Source organism: Pleurotus ostreatus (assembly GCF_014466165.1).
Source record: "Pleurotus ostreatus strain PC9 chromosome Unknown scaffold_6, whole genome shotgun sequence".
Lineage (NCBI taxonomy): Eukaryota > Fungi > Basidiomycota > Agaricomycetes > Agaricales > Pleurotaceae > Pleurotus > Pleurotus ostreatus.
The window spans coordinates 1,664,879-1,690,441 of record NW_023503161.1 but is presented as its reverse complement, the minus strand read 5'-3'; the positions used below and the strand labels follow the sequence as shown (position 1 = coordinate 1,690,441).

Genomic DNA, 25,563 nt, shown 5'->3' with positions numbered 1-25,563 from the left:
TCCGATGCCAAGGGTTGAGGAACTGCACTCGGACGATCTCCCAGAGCTTCAGGACTGCGAGGATGATGATGAGGATGACAATGCTACAACTCCAGACGACTCCGGACTTGAGAGGGGTGACCGTATCTTCGTGGCTATTCCTCCTCCGACTCCGGAGTACCTTCGGAGTCTTCAGGAAGAACATATCCGGGCTTCGGAGACAGTCTCGCAGCGCCTTGCATTGGCTTTCCAGCGCAACAAACCCCACGATCCTCGGAACAGCGCAGTCCCGGACTTCCTCCAGGAATTCGAGGACGTCTTCGCAAAGGAGTCCTTTGATGAACTGCCCATGCCGCGTCCGTGGGACCATGCCATTGAGCTACTGGATGGAGCGGAACCGACCTCTACCAAGTGCTACCCGCTGTCCCCGGCGGAACAGAAACAGCTGGACGAATTCCTGGAAGAAAATCTCCGGACTGGTCGGATCCGCCCCAGCAAGTCGCCCATGGCTGCCCCGGTGTTCTTTGTTAAGAAGAAGGACGGATCGCTCCGCTTGGTCCAGGACTACCGGAAGCTCAACAACATGACGGTCAAGAATCGGTACCCACTTCCGCTCATCTCGGACTTGGTGGACAAACTCCGGAATGCTCGCTACTTCTCCAAGCTTGACGTCCGGTGGGGCTTCAACAATGTCCGGATCAAGGAGGGTGATGAGTGGAAGGCCGCATTTCAGACTACGCGCGGACTCTTCAAACCTTTGGTGATGTTCTTCGGACTAACAAATAGCCCGTCCACCTTCCAGACCATGATGAACGACTTGTTCCGGGAGCTCATTACGGAAGGTGTGGTTATTATCTATCTGGACGACATCCTGATCTACACCAAGACGCGCGAAGAGCATCGCCGGGTTCTCAAGCGAGTCCTAGAGATCCTCCAGCGGAACAAGCTCTTCCTCCGAGCGGACAAGTGCGACTTCGAGCAGACCAAGGTGGAGTATCTCGGAGTCGTCATCTCCGAGGGTAAGATTGAGATGGACCCCGTGAAGGTCTCCGGAGTTGCGGACTGGCCGATCCCTCGGACTCGGACTGAACTCCAATCCTTCCTTGGGTTCGTCAACTTCTACCGCCGCTTCATCAAGGACTACTTGCATATCGCCCGGCCTCTCTTCGACCTCACTTGCGCAAAGGAATGGCAGTGGAACGACTCCGCTCAATCCGCATTTCTTCGGATCAAAGAGCTGATCACTTCGGAACCTGTTCTTGTCTTTCCGAAGGAGGATCGGCCGTACCGGGTTGAAGCGGACTCGTCGGACTATGCTACGGGTACAGTCTTGTCGCAACTGGATCCGGATGATGGTAAATGGCATCCTGTCGCATTCTACTCTAAAAGTCTACAGGCTGCGGAGCGGAACTACGAAATACACAACAAGGAGATGCTTTCAATCATCCGGGCGCTCGAAGAATGGCGGCACTACCTTGAAGGCGCAGAGACTCCGTTCGAGATCTGGACGGACCACAAGAACCTGGAGTACTTCATCAAGGCCCAGAAGCTCAACCGCCGTCAAGCCCGCTGGTCGCTATACCTCTCCCGCTTCGACTTCACTCTCCAGCATCGTCCGGGTCGGACTATGGGTAAACCGGACGCTCTCTCGCGACGCTCGGATCATTCGGATGGTAAGGATGACAACAAGGATGTGGTGATGCTCAAGCCTTCCTACTTTGCTGTCCGTGCCACGGGTGTCACTCTTGAAGGGGAGGAGAAGGATATCCTCACGGCTATCCGGACTGGAGTGCGAGATGCGAAGTTCGAAGACGCAGTGGCAAAGGCGGCAGAGGAGCTGAAGAAGACCCAGGGCAGTCGCAAGACAGTCCGAAGCGCGGAATGGTCCCAATCGGACGGACTCCTCATGTTCCGGGGTAAGATCTACGTTCCGGACTCACCGGATTTGCGTCGGACTATTGTAGCTCAGCACCACGACACCAAGGTCACAGGACACGCCGGCAGATGGAAGACCCTAGAGCTCGTTTCACGCAGCTACTGGTGGCCCAACATGTCCCGGTACGTCGGATCCTACACCCGCCATTGCGACCTCTGTCTCCGGACGAAGGCCCAAAGGCATCCGCCCATGGGTGAACTTCATCCGCTTCCCATTCCGGATGAACGCTGGGATCGCCTGAGTGTTGACTTCATCGTCGAGCTTCCGGAGTCCGATGGGTTTGATGCTGTCATGAACGTGGTCGACTCCGTAAGCAAACGTGCCCACTTCATTCCGACTCACACCACAGTGTCTGCCCTCGGATCCGCAAACTTGTACCTGCAGAACGTCTGGAAGCTGCACGGACTCCCTCGGTCCGTTGTGTCCGACCGGGGTCCGCAATTCGTCGCAGAGTTCACCCGAGAAGTCTACCGGATGCTCGGAATCAAGCTGGCTGCCTCCACTGCGTACCACCCTCAGTCCGACGGACAGACGGAACGGACCAACCAGGAACTCGAGTCCTATCTCCGGATCTTTGTCGGAGAGCGTCAGGACGACTGGGCTCGCCTCCTACCTATGGCGGAGTTTGCGTACAACAACCGGGTCCATGCGTCCACTCAGCAGTCACCCTTCCTCCTGGATACCGGCCGTCATCCTCGTCTCGGGTTTGAACCTCATCAGCCACCGTCTCGGATGGAGTCCGCAAACGAGTTTGTAGACCGGATGAAATCCGCAGTCGACGAGGCTCAGTCCGCATTGGTCAAGGCTCAGGACGACATGAAGCGCTACTACGATCAGCGTCGGACTCCTGCTCCGGAGTACCAACCGGGTGACAAGGTCTGGCTGGACTCGTCGGACATCAACCTTGCCCGACCCTCCCGGAAACTCGGACACACACGACTTGGTCCTTACAAGGTCGTCCGGAAGGTTGGCAAGGCAGCGTACCGGCTCCAGCTCCCTCCGGGCTTATCCCGTCTCCATCCCGTCTTCCCCGTGGTCAAACTCTCTCCCTTCGTTCCGGACCCCATCCCGGGTAGACGCCCTGTCACTCCGCCACCTCCGCAGCTCGTTGACGGAGAAGAGGAGCATGAGGTAGAAGAGGTCCGAAATAGCAGACGGTTCGGTCGGGTCCTGAAGTATCTGGTGCGCTGGCGAGGCTATGGTATCGAGCACGACTCCTGGGAGCCCGCGAGCAACCTCCAGCACGCCGCCCGGAAGGTCAAGGATTTCCATGATCGTCACCCGGACGCAGTACGCGTACTCCGGACGAGTCCGATGAATCCGACGACTGCTCTACCTCTCCGGATGACTCCTGCGGCACTGGACCAGTCCTGGGAGCGTTGGCGCAGTCGGAAGGCTCCGGGCTCCGCGCAGTCGTACTTCGACATCTTCTCGCAGCAATCCGGAGTTTCGGGGTTGGTGAATTCATGGCGCGGCAGGCAGGAATCTTCGCGTCGGGTCGCCGCAACCTTGAAGGGGGGGTGATGTAAGGGGACACTCCTATTTTCTCTCCTTTCCTTCATTCCATGGACTCTTACCTACATTCCCTTCATTCCCCTTCGTTCCTTTTCGCTCCCTTTCCTTTCCACTTCCTTTCCACCCACTCCTTTCGCATCCGAGCCGCGTCCGGTGACTCCGGAGTCTTCCCGCACTTCGGACACTTTGGACTCGCTCGGACACTTTGGACTCGCTCGGACTCATCTATACTCTTCGGGGCTCATCCGGGTTACCTCTATCCTTTTCCCCCACTTCATTACTCTTCGCCCTTACTTCCCCAAGTCGCTGGCACGACTCCTGTGCATTTACCCTCCACTTCATTATCACATGTTTCCTTGTACCTTGTGATATTTGTTCGGACTTGTGGCTGGTGTACTGTACAGTTATCCTGCATTCCTCTCACACTACTACAGTATATACTTCGCTTCCTAGCATGGAGAATCCTTATCCTGTTCTCTTTGGATTCTCCCTCTGCTAGGTGAGCAGCCCTCTCATGTATTGTAGTTAGCCTTATTCACTATCTTTGGATTCTCCCTCTGCTAGGCCTGCGCTGTCGGCCATCTTGAGGTTGCCCTTACACTGTCCCTCTCCCTTCCTCCTTCGTTTCCTTTCTCCCTCCCTTCATCCCATGGACTATTATCTACATCCCCTTCATTCCCTTTCCTTCCCTCTCGCCCCCTTACCTTTCCGCTTCCCTTCTGTTCACTCCCTTCGCATCCGAGCCCCGTCCGGTGACTCCGAAGTCTTCCCGCACTTCGGACTCGCCTCGGACTCGCTCGGACTTGTAGATACACTTTGGGGCTCGTCCGGGCTACCTCTATCCTCCTTTCCCACTTCATTACTCCTTGTCCCCACTTCCCCAGGTCGCTGGCACGACTCCTGTACATTCCCCTTCCACTTCATTATCACATGCCCCCTCATACCTTGTGATATTCGTTCGTACCTGTGGCTGGTGTACTGTACAGTTACCCTTCATTCCTCCCACGCTACTACAGTATATACTTCGCTTCCTAGCATGGAGAATCCCCATCCTGTTCTCTTTGGATTCTCCCTCTGCTAGGTGAGCAGCTCTCTCATGTATTGTAGTTAGTCTTATTCATTTCTTTGGATTCTCCCTCTGCTAGGCCTGCGCTGTCGGCCATCTTGAGGTTGCCCTTACACCATCACCTTCACCTCCCCCGCTGATGCTAACCTCATCCTTCGACAGGGACTCAACTCTCTAGACACCAACTACCGCTGCCACAAAAGCAAGACAGAGCTGCTCCGCTGCCTCAGGTGTCAGGTCTACAGCCACATTGCCAGTGTCTGTGCAGCCCCAGCAGCAACCAGCGCGACCTGCACCCAACAACATGACAATGCAGGGGACTGCCCACAGTGTAAGGGCAACCTCAAGATGGCCGCACAGTGCAAGCCTAGCAGAGGGAGAATCCAAAGATAATGAATAAGACTAACTACAATACATGAGAGGGCTGCTCACCTAGCAGAGGGAGAATCCAAAGAGAACAGGATAAGGATTCTCCATGCTAGGAAGTGAAGTATATACTGTAGTAGCATGGGAGGAATGAAGGGTAACTGTACAGTACACCAGCCACAGGTACGAACGAATATCACAAGGTATGAGGGGGCATGTGATAATGAAGTGGAAGGGGAATGTACAGGAGTCGTGCCAGCGACCTGGGGAAGTGGGGACAAGGAGTAATGAAGTGGGAAAGGAGGATAGAGGTAACCCGGACGAGCCCCAAAGTGTATAGATGAGTCTGAAGTGTCCAAGCAAGTCCGAGCAAGTCCGAAGTGTGGGAAGACTTTGGAGTCACCAGATGTGCCTCAGATGCAAAGGGAGTGGGCGGAAAGGAAGTGGAAAGGAAAGGGAGCAAAGGGAAACAAAAGGGAACAAAAGGGATGTAAGTAAGAGTCCATGGGATGAAGGAAAGGAGAAAGGAACAAGGAGGAAGGGAGAGGGACAGGGAAATAGGAGAAAATAGAGGTGTCCCTTTACAATTTGGAGCTATAAAGCAATAGGTATCCATAGAAATGAAAATATACATTACATGAGTGCAAACAATACCAGCATGAACAGTCATTTGAAACAACCTGAGGGGATTGCTAGTGCTGCTGGACGTATTAGGGTTTGTTCCACTCATTTCTTGAGTAAAAATAAAAAGTCCATGTGTTGATCTGGTGTGCACAACAAGGCTAGCAATAGCCTATCCAATAATTGTGAGATCATTCCTAAGGCATTATAACACCCTCCAAAATTGTAATATAAAAAGTACAAAATTTAAGCATCTCCCGCCAAATGAGTTGATGTGACCTGGTGACAAGCACTATAATAGAAAACATTGTATTTCAGCAAAAAATATTGTGAGTTCAACTTGCAGTGATTCACATGATACCTCTCACTGTCAGTCGCTCCCAGTTGATAGACTTTTCACTGGGGTTGAACACCAAGCCTTGGCGCCCGGAGGGTTAATGATAACTTGAATATTCTTCGGTGTCATTTGCGCGCTGCATTCTGATTTTCTGTCAACCCCCCCCGGATTGTTGTTGCTGCAGTAATTGGGCGCCTTTTTCGGGCTAAGCGATATCGATCCGAGCAGGGGCGGTGCTGGGGCTATACATCCGCAGGGCTACGGCAATCAAGATGTACACCGTCGGGAACAGCCGACCGACATCCTTTTGTCTGTCAATAATCCAAGATCTACGCTCAAATCGAGTCGCGCGCCGTTACCGACGACGATCATGGACGAACGCACGATGGCCTTTATCCAGAGCAGCAACTATCAGCCACTCGATGTCATTGGCGAAGGCGCGTACGGCGTCGTCTGGTGAGTCTCCGCTCCTTCTAGCTCTCATATAAGACTGAAATGAATATGTCTCCATGTCTACCTCCGCCCGGTCGCACTTGCTGAACAAGCTCTGCTGTCCATGTCCCGACGCAACGGAAAGTCGCGATCAAGCGCATCACCCCCTTCGATCACTCCATGTTCTGCCTGCGCACCCTCCGCGAGATCAAGCTGCTCCGCCATTTCCACCACGAGAACATCATCGCCATACTAGACATCCTCCGTCCCCCATCCCTCGCAGACTTCACAGAAGTATATCTCGTGCAGGAGCTTATGGAGACCGATCTCCACAGGGTCATACGAACACAGGAGCTCAGCGATGATCACTGCCAATATTTTATCTACCAGGTGCGTCGAGCAGTTTATCCTTGCGCGCCCTTATACTCAGATGTGTCAGACGCTACGGGCCCTCAAAGCCCTACACTCAGCTGACGTTCTCCATCGCGACCTCAAACCCTCCAATCTCCTGCTCAACGCCAACTGCGATCTCAAGGTGCGCTTCCTCTTCGCTGTCTACCTTCTCACCTCACTCGGCATCGCGGTTCCGCATGGTAGCTCTGCGACTTCGGCCTCGCACGCTCCGCCCGTCCCCCACCTAACGTTGCCAACGACAGCAGCACATTTATGACTGAATATGTTGCCACGAGGTGGTACCGCGCGCCCGAAGTGATGCTGACATTCAAAGAATACACCCGTGCGATCGATATGTGGAGCGTCGGTTGCGTGCTGGCAGAGATGCTCAGCGGGAAACCCCTCTTCCCAGGACGGGATTGTACGCTCGCTTTTTCTCGTGCAATCTTCTTCCGTTCCGTCTGACATCATTGTACGACTAGATCACCATCAACTTTCAATCATTCTGGACATCCTGGGGACGCCGTCAATAGATGACTTCTACGCTATTTCGTCGCTGCGCTCTCGAGAATATATACGCGCCCTACCGTTTAGGAAGAAGAAGAGTTTCGCGCAGCTGTTCCCTAATGCAAATCCGCTGGTAAGCATGCGCAGGTCCTGCTGCTCGTAAATTGACTCACTCCAAACAGGCCATCGACTTGTTAGAGAAACTCCTAACCTTTAGCCCGAAAAGAAGAATAGATGTGAGCGAGGCGCTACGACATCCGTACCTTCAGGTAAGTGCCCTACCCTCCTTCTTTGTACGACGTTTCATAACTCTATCCTATTCGCGCGAACTCGTATACTCTTGGACGACATTCCAGCCATATCACGACCCGCAGGATGAACCCACCGCTGACCCCATTGATCCTTCGTTCTTTGATTTCGATTTTGGAGACCCAATGTCGAAGGAGGACCTTAAAGGTACATTACACCCCATTTGCTTGTCTTCCTGTATAGAACCATGGAACTGACGCTCCCACTCAACGCCATCACAGTACTTATCTACAATGAGATCATGCGCCCCGACACAGGACCTGCTCCTATTACCATGATGAACAATTTCCCATCATGAATACAGTTAATTTCCCTCGCCTTGGTTCGATTTTTGGTATGATGGATCTTCGTTCTCATTTTGTGCGATTGCGATATGTGTAGGTTATGATATGTACTAGCAGATATAATTCGCGCCGTAGTGTATTTGGAAAACTTTGGAGGGGAATCGGAATCGAGATGTAAATATGATCGAGTTGAAGGTCCACTCAGCACCCGACTAAGGGTCGAGCGGTGATGCCTAGGGCTGAGGGAGATATATCGCGTAAATGAGTTACGGTGAGTATGCGAATGAAGTGTATGCCATGGAGTCCCGGGGGTTCAAACACGTCTAGACACGTCGAGACCACCCATAAGCAGCATTTGTCCCTTGCCCGGTACCGGGTGGCAGTCATCATCCGATGTGATGCAGTGTCCCCCTTAATATTACAGTTTCTCGGGTAGATGATCTCTGCTGAGGTTTTCGTCCATACTGACGACGTCCCCAGCCATCGAAGGTTTAAGTGATTGGGGGATCCAGGGTGACGGATGCCCAGATGAATGGCGCGTGTAATGATGCAATCCATCATTGGAGAACAATTGGACTCCAAGACTAACAGTTATGTTATCTTTGTGTTATCTCCTCATGACACGCGACGAAGATTGATGGCGGTGCCACTAACTCATGGCGTCAAACGCCGGTGGTGAATCAGTATCGTCGAAGTAACGTAATTGTACAACCTGAGAGCAGGGATATACAGGTCCTTACACGGTCGCTGGCGGTCGAGCACACTGGGCCAACCAACCTTGGCCTTTGTATTTGAAATCCAGTCACTCAAAGTCTGGCCCGCTAGGCGCACTTTGGAAGTAAACCCTGTGGGGCCTGTGAGAAGTCCGCGACATCACGTGCGCTGAATAAACTTCCTCGGTTCAACGAAGAAGGAGGCGTGGTATCCGCCACCAACGAGGTCCCTGGTCGGTTACTCTCACTCCTCCCGGCTCTCTGCTCACCACCACCATCCCATCCTTCCTCCTCCTCGTCCCATATCGAATACAGGGATGCCATTCGAAAAGTACCTTGGACCGCAGGATGGCCAGAGCCATGTCGATAACTCGAGCTCCTATGTAGCCCCAACAAGCACATCTTACACAAGCTCCAACGTCGTCCACGTCGACCACGCTGCTTCGTCGTTCTCGAACCCAGTGCAGCTTCAGATTCCGCAATTCATCTATGGTGGACCCCCGATGCTGGCGCCAGGCGGGGGTGCAGAAGTCCTCCCCGCTGCCTCGCTCAACAATTCGTGGTTCACAAACAACGGCTTCACGCCCCGATTTCCAAACGAAGAGTATGTATATCTCACCTCTTTCACCCTTTTGATGGTCGGTTGAACTATTGAAGGATATTCCACGGGCACTCGCAATCGATATCACCAGATAACGAACAGCGACGCAGCATAGTAGCGGATCCCCTGGCGCCGACACCAAGGAGTGCTCGACCTCCGCCGTTTGATTATACCCCTCTGCACTCACTGCGTACTGAATTACCATCGACGGCGCCCTTGCTGTACTCACCCTTGGACATGACCGCAGTATCATCTAAATCGCTTCAACCGAGTACCACCCAATATCCGCCCTCTTCGAACGCGCTCTCATTGGCCGCACCATCGTCCCTCGGCCTCCCTGTGTACTCCAGCTCTGGATTTGACCTTCTCTCCATCCTCGCCCGCGTCGTAAACCGCCCCAATCCCAGAATCTCTTTGGGCCCCGTCGACCTTACTTGTTCATTCGTTGTCGCTGATGTTCGCCGGCATGACAACCCTATCATCTTCTGCTCCCCTACATTCTGCGCTTTGACTGGATACGACGAGTCTGAAGTCGTCGGTCGCAACTGTCGATTCCTTCAGGCTCCCAATGGTGCCGTGACAAAGGGAGAGCAACGGCGCTTCACCTCGCCGGAGGCGGTATCCTACATGCGCAAATCCCTTGCAGCAGACAAAGAATGCCAGACAAGCATAGTGAACTACCGGAAGAATGGAACTGCGTTCATCAACCTCGTCACCGTCATCCCCATACCAGGTGGCGAACAAGGTTTGCCCCACGAAGAGCATGAGGTGTATTACCATGTCGGCTTTCAGGTGGATCTAAATGAACAACCCAATGCCATACTGGACAAGCTTCGAGACGGTAGCTACATGGTGAATTATACTGCGGCTGGTGGCGGGGCACCTCAGTTGCCCTACCCGACTCGCGAAAGGAAGGGGCATACTCCTCCCCAGCCTGTCATGTCAAAAGGCCTGAAGGCCCTCTTGGCCGACCGCACATTCATCGAATCCCTTCCTCCATCTTCAACGACCGTCGCACCCCCATCTTCTGAAAAAGCCGAATCTCGTGAAGCAAGTACATCACTCAGCACAGTCTTACTCTCCAACACCCCCGACTTCATGCTCGTCGTGTCGCTGAAAGGGTTGTTTTTATATGTTGCGCCTGCGGTGCGGCGGGTGCTCGGGTATGAGCCCGAGGAGCTGGTGGGGAAGGCTATCACTGATTATTGCTACCAACACGATATCGTCCCCCTCACTCGCGAACTGAAGGAGTCGTCAGCGACACCAGGCAGTACCAACGACCTTCCGCACTCCACGATGCCTCGCACTGTGGATCTGTTGTTCCGTGCGAGGACGAAGGCGGGGGACTATGTTTGGGTGGAGTGCCGCGGGCGTTTGCACGTTGAACCCGGCAAGGGTCGCAAGGCGATTATCCTGAGTGGTCGTGCAATGGGGATGGCATCCATGATATGGTCAAGTATCGTGCAGGGCGGAGGGTTGAACACCTCTATCAGAAACACTCGAGCCATCAGCAGGCCCGAGGACGAAGGCGTGGAAGTCGAGGTTGTTGAGACGGAGCGTGAGTTCTGGGGGTCGTTGAGTAAGGAAGGCGTGCTGCTCGTTGTTGGGCGGGGAGCGAAGGACGTACTTGGGTGGGCAGAATCGGAGATGCAAGGAATGATGTTGGCGAGCTATTTAGCAAATGGTGAGGAGCATGCGATGAATGTTTTGGACGAGGAGTTGCGGAGAATGTATAGTGAGGGTAGGATGGATTCGAGAAGGGTCTACACCAGGATGCGGAGGAAAGATGGGGGACATGCTAGCGTGCACCTCGTTCTCCACCAACCACAACCACAAAGCGGCCACGATTTAGGGATCCCTCGCCCATCAGTGCTTTACCAGATCCAGGTGATCGACCATCTGCCTAGCAATATCCAGGCGTCTGGGACGTTATGCCACGAGAGCTCGGGCGATGTATTCGAGGAGCTGCAGGTGACGAGAGGAACCAGCTGGCAGTATGAATTGCAACAACTCAGATTCGCGAACCAGACTCTGAATGATGAAATTGGGCTTTTGGAGGCGCAGAGGGTACAGGCCGAGCAGCAACAGCAACAACACCAGCAGTCGAGTCGTGGAGAGCCATACGATGGTAGAGCAAGTTCGTCATACAACAGTTATGGCGGGGTCAAACGCAGCTGGGATTCGAGGCAATAAACCGGACATGCTTGCTATGACTGCTCGGAACGTTTCTCACCGCAGACTCGCAGACAGATGTTATTCTCAGACTGAGGGCATTCGCAACTTGCAAGACATACGGACAATACGCAAGATTCATCTCATACTGTAACAACATAGTTTAGTGACATATCATCATACCGTGCCATTCGCCCTCTGCATCGAGTGCACATACACTTGTATTCGGCTGTAGAAGTTGGCAACGCATGGGTCAAGAACAGGCAGGGCTCTTGTTTAGATCACGTTTATATTGGCACATTTCCATATATTGATGCCGCCCCAACGGACAGGAGAGTTTATTGAGGAGACTGTCGCAAATTTCCTATTTGAGTTTTGAGCGCTCAAAAGCCTACGCTTTCGTTAAAAGGCATTTTAAGGGGCTTATAATGGATGTTACTCCATTAAAAGCAAGGAAAGTTGTGGTTTAAGCCAATATACTTTATCACGAATTGAAGTATATATACTACTGTCCTACTCTAACAAATCTGGCGTAGGTACGAGCTCAATTGCCGCGGCAGTTAGCTCAACTTCTTTGTCTCAAGGACATTGTGAGAACGATTTGAGGGCAGGTATGATTTTTCCGACAAGCCTGGCATGAAATGGAGGCTGTTCCACAAGCTACGGTGGTATCCTTCAAAGGGTCGAACGACGACTTTATAGAGGCCTGGTTGGTTTTAGTGAAGACGATCCCTATTTCACGGATGACATATGATATGAGATCGACACACATGCCATAGGAGGGAGAGAGTGAGCAAGGGCGAGCCAGCGCCGAAGTCCAAAGTATCACCGCCTTCCCATTCTTCTCAGGCGACCATTGATGAATGAGAATGGTCCTGGTGGCTAGTTGGAGGGGAGCAGAATCGATGTCACTTGCACGATAGCTGTAAAGGTGCCCAGGGTGTGACCACTTCAGCGAGCTTCAGCGTTATTTTACTTTTGTGAAACTTTCAGATTCATGATCACGTTACATTTATGTTGATTATAGGTAATTGATCCTGGATTATGGATTTACTGGCTTTGATATACGGCTGCTCCAAGTGGGCTTCCACTTTCTGTCGCTTGCTCTCCTTGTCTCCTGATTGTGGAGAACTGATTCGGGCCCGTTTCACTGCTAGCCTTCACCGATGCATCATGGGCCGGAGAAACAGGAGATAGATCTATCACGCACCAGTCGAAGACAGAGGGTCGCTGCCGTGGCTGGTCGTTGTCTTTGCATCGACAGACTCTTGTTGTGGATTGGAGAATGGTTCACAGGACTTCGACGGTCGGAAATACGGCTGGGCTAGCCAGTGGGGGAGGATCTTGAGACCTGTCATTGGATCGATCGTTATGAGTTCATCCCAGGTTTTGCCTGAAGCCTCGGCTTCTTCGGCGGCTTGCTAAAGGACAAACCGTACAAAGATTAGTGAAACGGATGCAAAGGGAGGAATACCAGCGTACATCCATTCTCGCCTTCATCTCTGTTACGATTTCCCGGTATTCGACGAGTGCGAGCTTGAGGTCTGAGGCGCGCACGCGGCCCAGCTTTTCGCGAAGATCGGGTTCGTGAGATAACGCTGGGCGCATGAATTTGAAGAGGTGGCCTTTGATGGCGGATAGGGATGTGGGGGTTTTAAGAGAGGAGACGATGGAGAGGTATTCTAAAGCGAGGTCGGCGTGGCGGGGATGAAGGCCGGAAAGGGGAGGATCGAATGTGAGAGGGGGAGCCGGGAGATTAGCAGGCAGATCTGTTGGTCTCAGAAGGTCTGAAGTGGAAGAAGGGGGATGGTGCGACGCTGGTGCAAACAGGGCGGCATTGTAAAGCTGACCTTCCGCGGACATGACGCCGTCGCAACCAGTTGCATCAAGGCACGCTTGGATGTCTTCGTGGTACAGGATGTTCCCATTCGCGAAGACAGGTATCGACACAGCTTGTTTGACCGCTTTTATGTGATCCCATGAGGCGATGCCCTAGATATGTATAAGAAAGGTGGCCGTTTTGACGAAGATGGATAGACGAACAGTATTCTGTCCTCGCTGCTCTCTTATTCGACCGTGGCAAGTGATTATCTGCGCACCTGCACGTTCAAGCATCTTGGCGTACTCCACCGTCTTCTCGATCGATGTAAATATCCTGAATTTCGCTGTTACGGGTACAGCAAGATTCTTGTGCAGCGTGTTGACTTAACCGCGATGTCAGAATCATCACACCCGGGCGAGCGTAAACGTACTCAACGAGTATATCAACTCCCAGTCATCTTGCAAGAATGATCCATATCGCCCTCGCTTTGCTATTTCTTGGGGACATCCGAGGTTGATGTCTACAGCATCGCAGTGGTTCTCGATGTGTTTTGCAGATGCGAGCAAAGCTTCGGGGTTGTTGGCGCAGAATTGAACGACGAGGGGCCGATCCAGAGGTCCGCCTTCCTCGCCGTAAGCGAGGCTGAAGTTGCGCTCACGGAATGTGCCTTTTTTATCTTCATAGAACATCTATCATCCGAGTTCAGTCGCTGTTCAGTCAGCTAACTTGCATGAACCCGAACCTTTGCATTTATCATTGGGGTGTACACAAGCTACAGACTAGTTCATTAGGCGCTGTATCAGAACCAGAGGAAACTTGTAAATTTACTTGGGCACCGTATCGACGGGACAGGACTCTCCACGGCTGTTTTTATTTCGGTTCCGTGTTAATTGAGGGAGGGGGGGTAAACCGAAACTCACTAGTTCGCTTTGGTCGACCATCGGCGCGACAATAAATTTTGGGCTGCCAAGGACTTTATGATAGAAGTCGTAACCTCCAAGTTTGTCTCCAGACGTCGTCGACATGATCGCTGGGAACCAGCGCGTGAGGCGCCTAAGTGCAAGGGGAATGACGGCGATTTGTTCGAGCTCGCGAATCCTTTGCGCGCAAAGGCAAGTTCAGGCAAGTTCAGTCCACATAAGTCACGTGCCAGGAGGCAAGCCGATGGATGAGGTTGTTTGTGCTTGATTGTCGTCGGTGGCAATACGCTGCACTCGTGAATTTGGCTTTCTGGGTTTTTTTGTCAAGTGATCTGTTCTGTAACCTGAATGGACGATAAGACTCGCAAGACAACAACTGTGCTCGACGTTGAAGACGACGACGCCCGTCAACGTCGCATTCGTGAGCAAAATGCCGATGCCCTCCATTGCGATAATTGACTCGCTCGCCCCTTTCCTTCTAGAACTTGCCTTGGAAAAGTTAAACCAGTCGTCTGCCACCGCCCCCGCGGTATCCCCGTTTTCCTTTAGCAACGCAAAGGACTACAAATTTGCCCCCGCAAATGAACGTACGTCGCCACCACTGAGCTTGATCATTACATACGAACGCTTGAGCAACAGTGATCTCGCGTGTGCAAGCGTTTCTTCCTCAGCTGGAAGTGTCCAACTCCTTGCTGGCGAAGAAGATGCAAGAGGACCCGGCAAGTGTTGATATCGAGAATATTACGGAAGGGGAGCATCGGTATATTGAAATGGTACGCTTAGCATCCATACTGTGTCCGCATAGGCCCTTGATATCTTCCCAGAATCTTGGCCTAGGTGTATTTGAACAGCGCAGCAAGAATCAAGAGATGGATGTCGATGCCGACGACTCGGAGTCGTCCAGCTACTCTTCAACTTCGACTACTTCCAGCTCTGGATCCTCTGCTTCAGACGACACGACCTCAGACATTGACTATGACTCGGATGCGTCCTCAGAAATCATAACTTGCTTTATTCCGTCCAGGCCCATCCGACCTCTTCCAAAGCGCAAGCCTCGTCCTCAAATCGTTGTCTTAGGGGATTAAGTTGGTCACTGGGTGCTTCGGGTGAGAGCGGTCTGAATCTCATGGTGCGCAAGCAAGCTTGTCCTCGTGCACACCCTCACTTCATTTCGCCGTCCCATCCTCGATCTGTTCCCGCTAGCATTTTTTCTCGTCATTACTAGTTGTCTCTTGCCGACCACACTGTACATATTGCTCAATCTCATCTCATTTGGTTCGTCTTCGCGGCTTTGCACACACAGCACGGTAAACACCAACACATTGCGCAGCATCCAAAGAGGCTGCAATTAGATATAACATATCAGCGTCGGGCTATATTTGGCTGTTGAGAAGACCGAGTTCTTTCTTACACGGCGCAGGGAAAGCAGATCCATCCGTTGTCTGGCGACTTGGCGGGAGGCGGTCTATCATTAATCATAGGAGATTGCCCCTGTAGTCGCGGGTGTACTGCTTGTATACGTCTGGTGAGCCGTCGGTGTCTCCTTAGGTGGTTCTTCAGACTTACGTTGAGGCTGTGGTTGATCACTTCTGTTTATTGCTGTATCGCCGCCGCCGCCTTCTCGCGCAGACATCGTTGCGCAGATCAAGAAAATGATCTTACATAAGTCCTTTGACTTGGACCCTTCGTAGCTGTGATGCGTTGAATTCTCAGAATGACACATTCGTCAAGGCAAGGCGATTATAATGATACAACATGTTAGTTACATATATGCCTGGGTGGCGACCGGTGACCGTCCATGATTTATTTGCATGCAGCTGCAACTGATTGCAATTTAACAACACCAGCATGGGCAACAGCAGAGCCCTGCGCAACAAGCAGCGCAACTGTTGGCATGATGAGTAACTTGGCAGAATATCTCACTTATGTATTCACCATGCACACGGTAGACAACAGCTGGAAGTCTCCTTCTCGGGGGGCTTTTGGACATACACCATCTGAGGCTGGGCCTGAGGTTGTTGAGAGTAGAAAGCTGGTGCCCCTTGTGTAGCTACGTATACCACGTCAGACGTTTTGAAGGGTTGTCAGGGAGAATGAAAGGGACTTGCGTTGTGGGTGCGACTGCCACCCTGGCACATACGCTGGGGCTGGTTTCTCTGTGTGGTGCTGGCCGTAGTACTCCTGTGCAGACATCGCAGAGACTGAGGGGAATAAGGGGGAAGCAGGATCTGAGCGCCCCGCAGTCCACTGATAACTGCATTATATACTGCGTCTATGAATTAGGCTCCATCAAGGCTGTCCCGCTAGCCCCTGTGCGGACAAGCGCCCTGCAGAACGAGCGCGCAATACTCGGCGTCTATTGCATTCCTTTCTTCGTAACCAACATCTTCACTCACCGTTCTCGTTGACACACTCGTTGTATACACACTCTCTTTCAAGAATCCACACAAAATGATGTTCTCCACGTTTGCTTCCAAAACCCTCCTCCCCGTTGCCCTCGCCTCTTTCGCTGCTGCTTTGTCAGGAACAAGCAACACGAATCCTCCAAGCTATGTCAGTGGAGAAGTGCTCAAGCTACAGGCTATCCAGGCCCACTTCAAGAACGCGGGCATAGTACCTGATGGTCTGCCCTCTTTTGATCCCAAGGCTGAACTCGTGGCGAATTATGCTGGCGAGTCATGCTCTGTTAGCTCTCGTCTTGTTTTATTGACCGATCTTGGCTCATAGGCGTCGGGGAGACTAGCCCTGGTCAATCACTGACGAGAGCTCGTAAGATATGTTATCAGCTCGGAGGATGTCACTGACTGATGCTCTACAGAGGTCGCATCTGCACCTACATTCACCGTGACGCCAGGAAGCGGATCCCTGTCGGGGACTTACACTCTGGCTATGGTCGATTTTGGGCCTGTTGGCTCCGATCAATCCAAAGGCGTTACGCGTCATTGGCTTGTCAATGGCCTTACCATCACTAGTGAGTTTTCGACATCTAACCTTACCACCCAGGCCTGAAACAATGTCGATAGACTCGGCCTTTTCGAACACATCAGCAGTCGCCATCACACAGTATGCTGGACCAGCCCCTCCTGCTGGATCCGGACCCCACCGGTACGCCTTCCTTCTTTTGTTCAAAAAGACGGGTCTAGATGTGTTGCGGTCGCAGATATGCATTCCTCCTCTGGGAACAGCCTTCCACTTTCACCGCACCCGCCGCGTTCTCTCAACCGAATATGGGTGTTTCGACATTTGACGTCAACGCGTATGCCACGGTATGTCTGATTGACCTGCGCTCTAGAGCGCTGACGATCCATGTTCAATACAGGACGCCAAATTAGGTGCTGTCATCGCCGTACGTTACCCCCTAGCATCTTTATTTCGCTCATATACTCACATCACGATAGGGCAACTACATCACGGTCGAGGAAGGCACAGCGACGGCTACGCCGTCGCCCACGGCTGCGGTCGAAACATCGACGTTGCCAGCTGCGTCGGTGCCTACGATCTCCATCCGCGCGAGCGCTACACCGTTGGGAAGCGGCAACGGAGCGCACGCGCTTTCTGCACAAGGGGCTGGCACTTACGGATTGTTGGCCCTCGGTGCTATTGTTTTTACTGTGTTCGCTTGATGAAGCGATGGCGATATGCTTATGCTTAATGCCTATCTACCTATATTTTCTTGGTTTAGTCTCGCGTCAATGCTACTCAGTTAACGCTCATTGAACAAACTCACGATGAGATTTGTCCAATCACCCTGCGCGGCCGTGCAGTTACTTTAGACTTGCGCGACAGAAAGTGAAGGCCAGCTGCATGATTTCCACCGTTTCCTTGTGACACTCGTAGCTAGTTCTGTATATATACCCAGCAACGACTGTACACGCCTCCAAGCTCTGAGGCTAGCGCTGAAGGGGTTGCTCCCACGCTGGGCACCTTCGCAGTGATCATGCAACCACCGCTCCCCCTCGAACTAATCATCAGTATCGTCTCGTTCCTCGTTGAACCCCGGACTCGCAAGGACGCAGAGATCAACGTTATCAACCGTTCAACGCCAAACATTCGTGGTCAGGCCTCTCGTGATCTCCTTACTTGCTCCCTCGTATGCCGTACGTGGAAGGATGTGTGCCAGGCTCTCATCTTTCGCTGGATTCGCATATTTTGCTACGAGGACATGGTCGACGGGTTCTCGTTCTTCCATTTCACAGTGCCCCGTCTATGCAAACACGTACTCGAGTTCAGTCTGGTGTTCAGCGGGGACATTGAATCGATCCCGAGATGGATGGATGAATGCCTTGGCCGGTTCACGAATCTCCGTAAACTGGAGCTGATATACTGGTCGGATATGGATGCGGCAGTCAGTTTTCAATTGGCGCAAGGGATTGCGTCTTTACTTGACACTATCAACCTTAAACATCTTTCCCTATTATTTTGCGACAATTTCGATGATCTACTTCGCATCCTACCCGCTTGCTCGGCGACGCTTGAGCGTCTTACGATCCAGGGACATGATGGATATACTCCTACGACTGTGTTGACCACCCCTTTGGCCGTACGTTTAGAAGCCCTTCGCAGTGCGGAGCTATACGGCCTTCTCAATCCATTCACCCAAACGAACACCATTGAATGTCCAAACCTGGAGTCTGTCACCATCCTTCATTACCGGCGTGGCCCTTGGGGGCTACCGCCATGGATCCCAGCGAGCATCACCAAGCTCATCCTACAAGGTACATCTCACCCCAATGCTATTCTGACTTCATATGACACTCTTTCTAGTTTCGTCTACCTCTGGTCGTCTTCAGTTCAGCCGAGCCGTTTATCCCGCCAGCCTGAAGATTGAACTGAACTCACTCATTGGTGACGTCGCGTGGGTGACGGAATGCATTAATCACCTTCCCTTTCTCAACTATCTCCAACAGCTTGAGATAAAGATCTCGAGCGCAAGGAACAAGTTTATCCTGCCACCATCTGCACACTACGAGGCGCTATGCCGTCTCCTGCAACCCCTTCAACGTCCTACGCTCCTGTTGCATATCATTTTCTCGGTGGACGTCAGACGGTGCGTGGATATCGGGGTCGGTGAGTTGGAGGATGTCAGAGTGGGACAGGAGGGGAGGTTGGAAGAGGCGTTTGCACCGTTGATAAAAGCAGGCGGATTCTCGGCTCAACTGGTTGTTCGATATCGGGGTAGCGAGGAAACCCCGCCAGCGGTCATGCAATGTAGCGTTTAAAGAACTCGGAACGCGGGGTATGATGCCGTGGCATCTTAATGGAAGGGATGGGATTGGTGGTAGTGACAGGCTTTGACGAGTGCATGGTATGATGTCCACTATTAGGTGATTCCCTGATTTGATCTTGTATTCTGTAGAATGCATTACCCCACACTTGGGCTTATCCCTTCGTTGAGACGGTGTGCTCGATTTATAATACAACGACGTGTTGTTTTCGGGGATGTTTTGCTTTTGCAAGCCCCCGTGGCGAACTTTGCATTGACAAAGACGGCACAGCCTGAACGGGTGCCCATGGCTAGTAAGGCGCGCGCGGCGACATTGATATTAAATCACCAGCGTCAAAGATGCGAAGTACCTGCCAGCTACCCCGACTTCCCTCCATTCGCCCTCTCATAACTATCCGATGAGCGGTCGATAACGGTGTTTCGCGCTCATGGTACTCACACACTATGGTCCTGAACTCCATCTAACCATCCTTCCATACCTCTCGGGGCGACAGTCCGCATATTTCAAGAAGGAGGCTGTCAAGTGAACATACTTCTGAGCTCTAAGGATCCCATGTTCGGGACCACTATAGGCGACTGGTTCCGATCTACTTGGAATTCCGGCCAAACGCTAAAACGGAAGGAGGGGCTTTCTCCTCCTTCAGATCTCCACGCATAACATCGTTGCTCCTTGCGTGTGCCCCGGTACCAAAGCTATGCAGTTCATGTCTTCATGCTGGGTCGCCCTGGCCCTCTGCCTTTGCTCCTCCATGCATCTGTTGTTCCTCGGGACAATGCTGACAAGATAACGACTGATATTCTGGTAGCAGACGATATTCCCACCGTTGGGATGCTCGTCCTTGCTGCAGGCACAGTATCCGCTATGATAATCAAGCATATCGCCGACCACACCGGCGAAGACAGGGTCAGCCTAGTCGGAGAATACCCTCTGGCACAGTTGTAAGCCACTGCACACTGTGGCGATGATGGAAGAGAATAACTATGAGAGATGCTGTTGAATGGAGGTACTAGGCGTGCACCAGCAGTTTTCCGGAAGGCCTGAATATCGATTATTGAATGGCGCAATCGTTCCAGAATCCGCGTATATTCGCTTTATCCTTCGGAATCGTATACTCACCGGTGATAAATGAGGCGAAGCCTCTAAATCATTTACTTTCCTTCTCAGCTTCTCCACTTCTCCAACTCATTCAAATATGACGTACGCAGCCTGCCGTTCTGAAATCCGACAGTTGCGATGCTAGGCGCAACACTGCTCGGAAGCTTGCCTGAATGTCAAGCTTGTCAGGTGCGCATCCCTTTCTCTCAGATTCGCAAGCGAAATGAACCTGACCCTATCGATGGCATCGGTCTGGTCCCTTCTATGAATACGATGTTCGGAGAGACTTCGTCGCCGGAACCAAGCTCAGCCCAATCCAGCCATGCTTTGATTTGACAGATTGACCAGACAAGGTACTTCTGTCCAGTGTTACCTCATTTTAGCTATATGTAGTGCATACCGCCGGAGACAAAGCCATCTACACACAAGTGAGCTTCTATATGTCAGGAGAACTCGGCCACCGTTGTTCGACCATGGCTGCGGTATGATGCATGTCGTGGCGCTATAGGTCGAACTTTGAAGTAAGAGCTGCCGCTGGGTTCTAATCGGAGGAGTGGCAAAACACCGTCTCAGCCAGCGAACATCTAGGTAGTAAGTATCTGACTCCAGAATCATCGCCACCTGTTGGTTTGAATCATATAAATAGTTTGCGTTCATATGCCCAACCCTCACCAACAGAGCCTTTCCTTCTACCTCCCTTCAGAAAATGTCTCGTACGAAAACCACTTGGGAAGACCTCGCTCACCTCGGCTGGTACAGATATGGGATCTTTCTGGCTCTCAACCCTGTACGCGGCAACACCATGAAAGGGAGTGAGGATGTTACACTCAACGATGACAATGCCAACCCTGGGCGAGTCTCGCTATCATGGCCGTTCAACGTAACAACTAACGTGCACACACACACATTTAGTTTCTACTGCTACAATACGTACAAAGGAGCACCGAAGATGCAAGCTCCCAGCTACTCTGAATCGACCACCCAAACGGTCGTTTGGGAGTATAATAACCGTACACATGAGGTCTTCAAGGATTCATGGCGTGAAAGTTGGCAGAATACGGAGCATGTCTCTGCCACTGTTACGAAAGGCGGTAAGGATGACAATTCATGTGTTGAACTGCAAAGTGATCCTTAATCGAATGACTACGATAGCAACTATCCGTATCAACAGCAGTGTGCACATCGAAGGTCTCTTTGACCTACCAGTAGGCTTTGACTTCTCGCAAGACTCTGAACAAACAAAGTCTCGCGACAAATCCTATGAATTTACGTATGTCTGGAACTTAATGTGGGATGTCTTTTAACTTCATGTGCTACGCACTGCTAACCCCAACATTTCTCAGCGTCGAGCCCGGTCAGCATGGGCGCCTTGTACGTACCACAACTACCAAAGTTGGAACTCAAGAGTGCCTGGTAGTGCGTAACACTTTTGTTACTTTGTCCGTGCTTGAGCCAGCCTGACAACGTGTTAACATCCAAGACATTCGGGTTGGAGGATTATCCAAACGACCAGATCGGGAGTAAGCAACCCATTATCACTGTCTTTCTTCTATGTTCTACTGAAGATGGCCACCGTAGCCAAAGGGGCAATGTAAGTATGTGTGTTTAATTGCTACGCAATGAATAACATGTGTTTTGCAGGTGGAATGGATACACCAACTGGGTAATATCCCTTTCTACAGACCCAGATCTGGCTTGCTAACCTGATAAACTAGGGCTATTCCGCGCATAGTTACCTCACTAAGCATCCCCTTTCGGGGACGATGGTTATTTCTGCCAGTCTCAACAAGGTGGATCATAGCTATTTCTTCGAATATCTCGACTCCAAGGGGGAAGTTGTCAGCAAGGAACTGGTGTCAATGCCGACTCATGGGATGCTCTCCCTGAATGGCGGAGAGGCCACCGCTGTCGCGTTTGCCGTTGGGAGGAACATAGACGATGGGAAGGCTGTTGCATAGGTGATGATACGTAGAGGTCGAGTGTTGTACTCGTTCTACAAATTGCGATCTGTATAAGCGCTTTTTGATTGATTTTGAAGTTTGACGGACAATTTGGCCGCCGCGACCGATGCCCTTATTTAACGCGTATGGTGGATCTTGTAAGCAGTTGCTCGATGGAGTCGTTTTGTTTCTCAGCGCGTCTTTGGTACGGCGGTCTTCCATACGTCAGTAGCAACGTCGGTTTGAGAGGCTGCAATTCGAATTTCGCGCGCCGTGTTGATGAATCGGTGAATCGGCAGACTTTGGGGCTGGCGTGGGGGTGCGGCTTGAGTTTGCAGACGCGAGGGGTAGTGCTTGGTTTGGTTGGGGGTTGGATGCGTCGCTGGTGTGAGGGTAAGTTGCATCGTGGCGGTAACAATATAACGATGTAGTTGTAGAACGAAGGAATGTGTTTAGGGCCTCTGGTGGAAGATACTGAGATAGAGAGGCGCACTGGGATGCGGGCCAGCGCCAGGCGAGCGCTATCTATGATAGTCGACTATTAGACGGTTCACGTACCTTCTGTACAACGGCGTTGACCAAAGGGAGTCGGAGGGACCCATCACAGGCATAGAGCAAGGGAGGGCTGTATATTCTGCCATACGTGCCCGTTCACATTCAGACATTCAGAGATACACCCGGTAATTCCCATTCTCAGCTACCAGGCGCACACCTGCGGAGTGAGCCCACTGTATTGATTACAACCAGGCCGTCAGCTTTTTACAGAAAACGAGCCGCTAGGCCATCACGGTGGGGAGAAAGACATACATCAGCACTGGCTGGGTTATGGACGGTCACAAACCTGCCGCGGTGTTTGGACCACCAGACCACGAACCTATGTACGGATAGAGTGAGGAATGAGATGGTGACAGAGAGGTGGCTCGATACACACGTTTCGGCTTCAGTGAGCGAGGTTTGTACGGGAATCCAAACGGAGCCCCAATCGTGGCCGAGAATGCCCAGGGATTCTTGGCCTGTCACGGGGACAAATGCCTTGACTGCGACCAGCACCAACGAGGGGTCTCTGCTGTGGGCGTCGTTGATGATGTTTTCAATTACCGAGTGTGGGTTCTGGGCACGGTCAGCTGGATGATGCGGTTGCGAAGGAGGGGCTCTCACGTCTCTTGTGGAAACATACTTGCCGATGTTCTTGTTCTCGCCGATGCCGCTGTGGATGAGGTCGAGGATCAAAGCAGATGCGACGTTGGCAGCTACGGCCACAAGCCCGCCGATGGCGATGGCGGCCAGTGGGCCGAGGTCGTCGGTGGTGTCCTCGGCGTCGCTGCGGGGAGCCAGGACGGACGCCTGTAGGAGCAAAGGTAGCAGGCTGCCCAGGATCAGTACGGAGGAGAGCTTGAGCTGCATGGCTGGTTAGGGCGAACGGTGAAAGACGGTGCGGTGCTTGCTCAGACTTTATACGGAGCGTTGGGCGTGATTCGGGGCCGGCTGTCAGCTGGGAGGTGCCAGTATGGGACACTATATACTAGGCTTCTACGGTAGGAAGTGCTGAGGACCCGCAAGGATGTCATCGCGTTTCTAAAACGCGTGTAGGCTGGTGTCACGGAGGGCATGGAAGAATCGTAGTGTGATGTTCTTCTCCGACCGCTGTTCAAACAGCTGGTTCTTGGTTTTTGGTTCTTGACACGGCGATTAGTGTGCGAAGCGAGCGGATTGGAATTTGCAGGATTTGTGGGCGGGTTGAGATGCATGTGATAAGAGTGCAAAGCGGAGATGGATTGTCACATGTTCCGTGTCACGCTCCCCGCTCGCTATAGCCGACTGAGGTTGTTGACGACTACGACGATGTCTGCAGGATTCCGGATCACGCCTGCGCTATGGGACAAGATCCACCACTTTGCATCCTTCCCCCAGACCGGTGTCTCGCTGCAGCAGATGGTCCTCTTTGGCCAGAATCCCAGCCAGGGCACCCTCCTCCGTGCTTCCCAGTTCCTGGCAGAGGAGCTGCCTGTCCGTCTGGCGCATCGCTGCAAAGAGCTCGATGAGCTGCCGCACAATCTCAGCGCCATGCCCTCCATCAAGCGCGTCAAGAACTGGTACGCACAGTCCTTCCAGGAACTCATCACCTTCCCCCCTATCACCCTCCCCCACAAAATACGCCGCGCGCTCATGGACTCGCGCTCAGAAGACCACCTCCCCGAGTCCCACCCCAATCCCTCTCTCACGAGCTTCCTCGACGACTCCTACAACCCCCACGCGCCACATACCCAAGAGCCCTATGCCGGCAATGGCTATAACAAGCTCAGGCTGAGGGTTCCCATGGAACGCAGGTGCGTCGCAGCGTTCTTGCATAACTGACATAATATATAACAAGAGCGCGACGCAGATACTACGCATCCACAAACGACATCGCCTGGCCCCCAGAGGTCCACGCATACAACACCGCCTTCACAAAGCTCCTCCACGCCATCAAGGCCCGCCACGACCCCACCGTCACCACCGTCGCACAGGGCGTCCTCGAGTGGAAGAAGCGCGAGAACGCACGCCACATCGGCCTCGACATCCAGAGCTGGCTCGACCGCTTCTACATGTCCCGCATCGGCATCCGCTTCCTCATCGGCCAGCGTGAGTCCCCTCTATCTCACCTAAACCGCTCAATCCTCATCATTCATGTCCCCCAGACGTTGCCCTCAACAACCAGTCCCCCCACCAGGACTACGTCGGCATCATCTGCACAAAGGCAAACGTACACGACATCGTCCAAGAGGCCATCGAGAACGCCCGCTTCGTCTGTGAGGAGCACTACGCCATGTTCAAGGGGCCCCCCGTGCAGCTCATCTGCCCAAACGACCTCGAGTTCCCCTACGTACCAGGTCACCTCTCACACATATGCTTCGAGCTCCTCAAGAACTCCCTCCGTGCGGTCGTCGAGCGCTACGGCGTCGACAGCGACGCCTTTCCCGCCATCAAGGTCTGTCTCCCGTCCCTCACCGCGATACTACCCTAATGCGCCCCCAGGTCATCGTCGTCGAGGGCTCAGAGGACATCACCATCAAGATCTCAGACGAGGGCGGCGGCATCCCCCGCTCAGCCATCCCCCTCATCTGGACCTACATGTACACAACCATGGAGACAAAGGCCGTCATCGACCAGGACTTTCGCGCATCAGACTTCAAGGCCCCCATGGCCGGCTTCGGCTACGGCCTCCCCCTCTCACGCCTCTATGCCAGGTATTTTGGCGGCGATCTAAGGCTCATTAGTATGGACGGCTTCGGCACGGATGTCTATATCCACTTGAATCGCCTCAGTAGTTCCAGGGAACCCCTGCAGTAG

General features: G+C 52.6%; 9 protein-coding genes across 9 annotated transcripts; 7 read left to right on the top strand and 2 right to left on the bottom strand.

Moving 5' to 3' along the window:
* Positions 1-6,190: 6,190 nt before the first annotated feature.
* PMK1_2 (MAP kinase Pmk1) lies at positions 6,191-7,759 on the top strand (the record flags this gene model as incomplete). Its single annotated transcript, XM_036778325.1, has 8 exons — positions 6,191-6,276; positions 6,366-6,642; positions 6,692-6,787; positions 6,850-7,066; positions 7,128-7,285; positions 7,335-7,421; positions 7,509-7,608; positions 7,683-7,759. The coding sequence occupies 8 exons, from the start codon at positions 6,191-6,193 to the stop codon at positions 7,757-7,759; spliced, it is 1,098 nt and encodes a 365-aa protein (XP_036629753.1).
* A 1,016-nt stretch (positions 7,760-8,775) lies between these two features.
* WC1 (blue light receptor) lies at positions 8,776-11,252 on the top strand (the record flags this gene model as incomplete). Its single annotated transcript, XM_036778324.1, has 2 exons — positions 8,776-9,062; positions 9,116-11,252. 2 exons carry the CDS (start codon positions 8,776-8,778, stop codon positions 11,250-11,252), a joined length of 2,424 nt encoding a protein of 807 aa, XP_036629752.1.
* A 1,181-nt stretch (positions 11,253-12,433) lies between these two features.
* On the bottom strand, positions 12,434-14,078 carry PC9H_008816 (uncharacterized protein; the record flags this gene model as incomplete). Its single annotated transcript, XM_036778323.1, has 8 exons — positions 12,434-12,652; positions 12,714-13,008; positions 13,048-13,223; positions 13,275-13,435; positions 13,484-13,742; positions 13,796-13,825; positions 13,882-13,917; positions 13,974-14,078. The coding sequence occupies 8 exons, from the start codon at positions 14,076-14,078 to the stop codon at positions 12,434-12,436; spliced, it is 1,281 nt and encodes a 426-aa protein (XP_036629751.1).
* Positions 14,079-14,321: 243 nt separating this feature from the next.
* On the top strand, positions 14,322-15,058 carry PC9H_008815 (uncharacterized protein; the record flags this gene model as incomplete). Its single annotated transcript, XM_036778322.1, has 4 exons — positions 14,322-14,394; positions 14,456-14,560; positions 14,613-14,746; positions 14,798-15,058. 4 exons carry the CDS (start codon positions 14,322-14,324, stop codon positions 15,056-15,058), a joined length of 573 nt encoding a protein of 190 aa, XP_036629750.1.
* A 1,366-nt stretch (positions 15,059-16,424) lies between these two features.
* Positions 16,425-17,596, top strand: PC9H_008814 (uncharacterized protein; the record flags this gene model as incomplete). Its single annotated transcript, XM_036778321.1, has 7 exons — positions 16,425-16,658; positions 16,712-16,742; positions 16,792-16,944; positions 16,997-17,078; positions 17,134-17,239; positions 17,293-17,319; positions 17,372-17,596. 7 exons carry the CDS (start codon positions 16,425-16,427, stop codon positions 17,594-17,596), a joined length of 858 nt encoding a protein of 285 aa, XP_036629749.1.
* A 314-nt stretch (positions 17,597-17,910) lies between these two features.
* On the top strand, positions 17,911-20,140 carry PC9H_008813 (uncharacterized protein; the record flags this gene model as incomplete). The annotated part of the gene is made up of 3 exons (XM_036778320.1): positions 17,911-18,688; positions 18,738-19,040; positions 20,004-20,140. The coding sequence occupies 3 exons, from the start codon at positions 17,911-17,913 to the stop codon at positions 20,138-20,140; spliced, it is 1,218 nt and encodes a 405-aa protein (XP_036629748.1).
* Positions 20,141-20,999: 859 nt separating this feature from the next.
* PC9H_008812 (uncharacterized protein) lies at positions 21,000-22,251 on the top strand (the record flags this gene model as incomplete). Its single annotated transcript, XM_036778319.1, has 8 exons — positions 21,000-21,145; positions 21,206-21,384; positions 21,446-21,581; positions 21,637-21,709; positions 21,774-21,813; positions 21,872-21,884; positions 21,935-21,956; positions 22,009-22,251. The coding sequence occupies 8 exons, from the start codon at positions 21,000-21,002 to the stop codon at positions 22,249-22,251; spliced, it is 852 nt and encodes a 283-aa protein (XP_036629747.1).
* A 115-nt stretch (positions 22,252-22,366) lies between these two features.
* On the bottom strand, positions 22,367-23,637 carry PC9H_008811 (uncharacterized protein; the record flags this gene model as incomplete). Its single annotated transcript, XM_036778318.1, has 5 exons — positions 22,367-22,615; positions 22,792-22,858; positions 23,075-23,107; positions 23,165-23,299; positions 23,411-23,637. 5 exons carry the CDS (start codon positions 23,635-23,637, stop codon positions 22,367-22,369), a joined length of 711 nt encoding a protein of 236 aa, XP_036629746.1.
* Positions 23,638-24,075: 438 nt separating this feature from the next.
* On the top strand, positions 24,076-25,563 carry PC9H_008810 (uncharacterized protein; the record flags this gene model as incomplete). The annotated part of the gene is made up of 4 exons (XM_036778317.1): positions 24,076-24,560; positions 24,617-24,855; positions 24,912-25,201; positions 25,249-25,563. The coding sequence occupies 4 exons, from the start codon at positions 24,076-24,078 to the stop codon at positions 25,561-25,563; spliced, it is 1,329 nt and encodes a 442-aa protein (XP_036629745.1).